Genomic DNA, 5,838 nt, shown 5'->3' on the forward strand with positions numbered 1-5,838 from the left:
TCTTTCAAAAAAAAGAATTGAGCATGTGTCCAAATATATTGTGGTTGACCTAAAATGAGAACTTTAAAACAATAAGACCATCATTGAGGTCAATTTGGTAATTTAATATAAGATAAATAATGATTATAAAAGTTATTTTTAAAATAAAATATCTTAGAATGTATAGGGAAGTTTTTTTCTTCCCCCTATAAATACACAAAATAAATTAATAAATGTGGCCATAAAAAGGTTATGAGTGGAATTGAGAAGTAATTAAAATAGAATATTATGAAGATGATCCTTATCCTCTTTAGCTTTTTCGTTGGTAGACATTTTCCGACCAATTTTCTGGCCATTCATGACCAATCATATCCAAACTCTCAATCAACCCTTTTTTCACACATCAAAAAGGCTTTCAATCTTTGGGGGACCCTTCATTGGAATTGTACTTTTCTTTTTTCTTTTAATTATTATTATTACTTTCTCAACTTAATTAATTCAGATTCTGCACCATATCTTTTCATTAACTGTACCGTTTCTTACTACTAAACTTAATTAATTCCCATCTAATTTGGTTCCTAATGTTCAAATATTCTGTTTTTATATTCCAAATTTAGAATTTGAATCAAATCATTTTGAGAAAAAAAAAAAAAGGAAAACTGTTCCATTGTCCATACATTTGTTCAACAAAGTAATCATTCTACTCCATGATCATGTCTGATTCTTTTAGTAATGATAACAAACAGAAAACTTAGAAGCCAGAGGGAAAGAAAAACTCATGTTCACGAAACTAACTGAAACAAGGAAAAAATAATAATAATATTGATCATAAATTGTTCTTCATCATCATCATACAAGATTTGATTTGATAGGTCAACAAAAAGCTCTACAAAAATTTACAATGGTGAGACTCCAAAACTCACCCCCACTTGATTGATTCATCCCCAGATGGAAGAAGAAGAAGAAGCCTAAATGCAGGAAAAGAGATCTTCATTCACTCTTCAAAACTCAGGCTAACAAGAATCTTATCTTATCTTATCCACATAAGAATCTATTACTGAGAAGCCATGATGTTCTCTGTGCTTTCAGATTTCAGTGGCCATTTGCGTAGGCTTATTCTTGAAAAAATGCCAATGCCCACTGCTCCTTATGATAAGCTTTTGTTTTTTGTTTTTCTTTCTTCAACTGGAAATGGAGCTCTATAGAGATGGTGGTTTTCTGTATTCCAATTTGGCTGGGTTTATCTTTTTCTTTTTTTCTTCTTCCTTATTGTATTGTCCTTGTAAGCTTACACTTGGATATGAAGAGGGTTGCTGTGTAATTTAAGCTGCAGAGCTTTAGAAGCTCGGCAGAGCGTTGTTTCAGAACGGGGTTGCAACCGCTCTGAATCACCAGAAGAAGCTTGGCTGCTAAGCCTGCTTCCACAGCTTGGGATGCACATTCTTCAGGGGCAAGTTTACAAACTGCCCATAGGATTGATAAAGCCAGCTGAGTGCAGCTCTCTGAGACTCTCATTAACAATTTGACCAAATTTGGAATGGTGTTGGGGCAATCTTTCAAGGCCACCCTGCCCTCTGAGAGGGATGAGAGTGAGTCCAATACATGAAGGGCTAGTTCCAAGCATTCGGGGTCGAAATTCGGGAGAATTTCGATCAACTGTGGGATTGCTCCAATGCTTACTACTGAATTCCTCACTGGTTCTTGGGAGCACAGAGCTTTTAGCAATCTTAATCCAGCAAGAACACCATTTGGGTGTTTCTTTTCTTTGATTAATCTTAACAATCCAACCACGAGACTAAAACTCGAGACGGTGTCCGCTCCACAATCATCCCCATCGAGTAAAGTTTCAATCAATCTGGTGCAGTTGATTTTGGTCTCTGGGGATCCCTCGTTCAACATGTCCACCATTAACGAAATCTTAGCAGGTTGAACAAGGTTTCTCCTCGACTCGGCATCTAGATCCAAGTTCACCAAAATCCCAATGGCTTCCGAGCCAACCGCGTGGGATGTGAAAGGACCCAACAAAGAGGAAATCAAAGCAACTCCACCATTGTCTTCCACAGTGTTTTTCGCCGAATTTGAACCTACAACTTGGCGAAGATCCTTCAAAGCTCGAACTCTAGCTTGGCCCTTGACCTTCTTCAATGTGTCTAAGAGCTCGAGAGCCCTCCCTTGCACATCCTCAGACCTCTTCTTCATAGCCAAATACTTCTGGGAAAACCAACTGTAAATGAGTTGGTGAAGAGTGTTATTCGGAGTGATTGAATCATCCCAAAGCTCTTGCATTGTGGTGGGGCATGTGATATGGCCAAGAGAGAACCATTTCAGGATATTGGATCGTTCGTAGGTCTGTCCTGTACAAAGGGTCACAGGATCTCGCATTGGCTCTAATGAAATTGGGCAAATAAACACTGAAGGAACCTCAATGTTCTCAAGCTCCTCCACTATCTCTTTCAGATCCAATTTCTCAGTTATTCCACCCTCGCAAATGAACCCACCGCCTCCGCCGCCGCCGAGAATACCATCCTTCACGGCGGTTTCCACATCAAGAACTTGCCCACCACCACCTAAACCCAGCTCCGAATCGGCCTCTCTTCTCCGACCGGAAGGCTGGTACATCGGCATTTTCCAAAACCCTCAAAAGAAGAAATCAAAAAAAAAAAAAAAAAAAAAAAAACCCAAATCCCTGGAATATAAAAACAAAACAAAACACGAGCTATTGAATTCACTTTCAGCAACCCAATATTCAATCATTCAAACACAATGACAGAAAAATACGTGCAAAAAATTCAAAAAAGGAGGGGGGAAAAAAGAAAAGAAAAGAAAAAGGGAGGGTTGTCTCTTACTTTCTCTTCGTTCCACAATCTTTTAACATACAGCTATCCTTCCAGTCATTGACAATCAGAAGCAGCAGCAAAAAATGGGGAATGGGGAAATCTTTTCTTTTTCTTCCTTTAACTGAACCCTATCGTTAGTCAAAAGAAAGGCCTTCTTCTTCTTCTTCACCATCGCCTCAATCATCATCAGTAACCACAAATGAATCTCACTTCCCCTTCGACCTCCACAAAAAGGGCCAAATCATCAAAAACCCTTCAAAATAATACACAATCAAAAGCGATTCCATGAATGTAAATCATTCATACTTGAGAACAGTGCATTTTCCTCCCTCAAAAAATAAAAAATGTCAGAAGAAATTTTGGAGGATCTAAGACACGAAAGAATGGGAGGCACTGAGAAAGAGGAAAATTAAAATTTTAATAAATTTTAAAAAAACCGAGCTCCGGTTCTACCGAGTCTCTTCTATTCCATCGTTTGGGTGGAAGAAAATCGAAACCCTCTTTTTTCTTTGTTGCATTTTTTTCTTTCCCTAATTACCGATAAATTAATTTAGTTTTTTTGACTGCCAGTTACCGGCTATAGCCCGTAATGTTACCGGGAGGCACACGTGTAGTGGTACCTTTTCCCTTTCTCATCACCGTAATCGCCGGTTTTTTCTTCCTTTTTTCATAAAGTGTTTTATTTCTTTTTTCTTTTTTCTTTTTCTTTGTTGTGGCCATCTGGTCTGGGCTGGTCCCTGGGTTGGACTTGAGGATGGTCAAATGGTCAAAGATAATAATAATAATAAAACCATTGATGTTGCCCTCAAAATTATTGAACAATATATTATTTATTAAAAAAAACGCCCACGAGACTATATATATAAAGAATTAAAGATCCAACAAAAAATGATTCTGTCGATCTTTAATAGTTAACATTACGATAGTATATAAATTTTTTATCGTGCCTCAATTTTATTATTCCCATAATATAAGTATGAAACAATAGCATGAGGTCCATAAAAAATGTGACTAATTTTTGTAATGGTGAATTGACGTGGGTTGTAATTTGAACTTTTGACATTTTATTTCTAGAGATATGTGAGTTAAGTTAATTAGTTGAGTTATAATCATGCTAGCAAGCGAGAAAGAGGAAACTAAATACGATAAATTGATAAAAGAATCAGTTAAAAATAAACACTTTTGTCACTTTACTTTTGTGGAATTTACGATTTAGTCTATGAAATTTTATTTATAATAATTTGGTTCTTGTATTTTAAATGTGTAACAATTTAGTTATTATCAAAATCAAGTGTCAATATGTATCATAGAGTACATGACACAATATACTTATTGTTCACATACACATTTAGTCCTACTAAATCTAATGACTTTTTTTTTTTTTTTTTTTTTTTTTTGCTTATGAACTAAATTGCTACAAATTTTAAAATATATGAACAAAAATTGTTGCATAATAAATTTAAAGACTAAAATTGTAACAAAATTGAAAGTAGACATTTAGAAAATTATCAAGTTACACTCCTAAACTAAGGTTGTATTGATTTAAATCCTTTACTAATAATTGAATCAATTTAGACTATAAACTTTTGTAAGTGTGTCAATGTACACCAATTTACACTTTATTTTGAGAAAACTTCGTGTTAAATTTATAGTAGTATCAATTAAAATTCCAACTATTCATAAATAATTTAATTTAGACTCTTAATTAGAATTTCTTTTAAGAATCGTCAATGCATATACTCTAATCATCGTCCATTTTATAAAACAAGCATTTGAAAGAGTCTACACACAGTTGAGGATTAATGCATAAATGATTTTAAAAGGTAAACGTAATGAAATGTCTAAATTGACTGTCTTATAAAAATTTAAGAGTTTAACTGACTCAAATTATAAATTTTATGTGATATCAATTAAACAAAATCTAGAGGTGTATAAATCAATACACTTACTAAAATTCAAGGTTTTAATTCATAAGATTTTCACATTTTAAATATATAAATTGATATATGCCTATAACATCGAAGACTAAGATTTTTTTTTTTTCTTTTTGAAAAAAACCAAAAACTTCTGTGAGCTCTTAACAATCTGAAGAAACAATGATATTAAATAATTCTCTTATATGACTTCATGCTACATTGAAGCAACAATATTTGTATCTATTTAATATTCCACTAATTGAACTTATAATATACACTTAAAAAGAGTATCCAACTTTTGCAGAAAAAAAAATATATATTTGAAAACCGCAACCCCCCTTTTTTTTTGAGCCACAGTCAAATAAATTATATAATATAAAGATAGCCTTGGACAGATTATACTCGTGTTAAACTAATAAGGGTTTCTAAGGAGGATAATTAGTTAGGTTTCATTTGATAATTTATTAGTTTTTTATTTTTTATTTTTAAAAATTAAGTTTATAGACACTACTTCCACTTACATATTTTTTCATTTGCTATCGACTTTTTAAAAATGGTTTAAAAAAGCAAGCCAAATTTTGAAAACTAATATAAATAGCTTTTAAAAACTTGTTTTTAATTTTGGAATTTAGCTAAGAATTCAATCATTATACTTAAGAGGGATATAAATCATGGTAAAAAATGCGGAGAAAATAGGTTTAATATTCAAAAAATAAATAATTATCAAACGGGATCTTAATCTTTTAACCTAAAGAAAATTAAAGTTGATTTTTAAGGACCACGTAAAAGTTTGATTTATGGATAAATCGCAAAATTTAAAGGGCTTATTAGTTAATTTTTTTTATATATATATAAATTTGAGTTTATACACTCAATTTATATTTTGTTATGTGAAATTGTTTGTCCCAAAATGTAACATTACTAATTAAATTTAGATTAGAATGTCATTTTGATCCAAAATACTTTCAAGTTTATTCTACTTTAATTTTTGTACTTTACATCTAAATTAATTTTTATTAAATTTTGTTAAACAATAATAATTACATTACAACCTAAGAAAATATAATATATGAATATATTTGTAAAATTTATAGTAATAATGTAAA

The 5,838-nt window shown here is 32.4% G+C and overlaps 1 protein-coding gene across 2 annotated transcripts; it reads right to left on the reverse strand.

Annotated features, from left to right (window-relative positions):
- Window positions 1-774: 774 nt before the first annotated feature.
- Window positions 775-3,348, reverse strand: LOC120086479 (U-box domain-containing protein 30-like). Of its 2 annotated transcripts, none has more exons than XM_039043150.2 (2): window positions 2,826-3,348; window positions 775-2,665 (listed from the first exon to the last, which is right to left on the reverse strand). In XM_039043150.2, exon 2 carries the CDS (start codon window positions 2,602-2,604, stop codon window positions 1,246-1,248), a length of 1,359 nt encoding a protein of 452 aa, XP_038899078.1. In that variant the 5' UTR covers window positions 2,605-2,665; window positions 2,826-3,348; the 3' UTR covers window positions 775-1,245. The 2 variants fall into 2 exon arrangements, with proteins under 2 accessions (XP_038899078.1, XP_038899079.1); XM_039043151.2 differs by having other exon boundaries at window positions 775-2,589; window positions 2,826-3,332.
- Between the last annotated feature and the right edge of the window lie 2,490 nt (window positions 3,349-5,838).

This window comes from Benincasa hispida, chromosome 9 (genome assembly GCF_027475165.1).
Source record: "Benincasa hispida cultivar pf3 chromosome 9, pf3_genome.v1.1, whole genome shotgun sequence".
Classification (NCBI taxonomy): domain Eukaryota; kingdom Viridiplantae; phylum Streptophyta; class Magnoliopsida; order Cucurbitales; family Cucurbitaceae; genus Benincasa; species Benincasa hispida.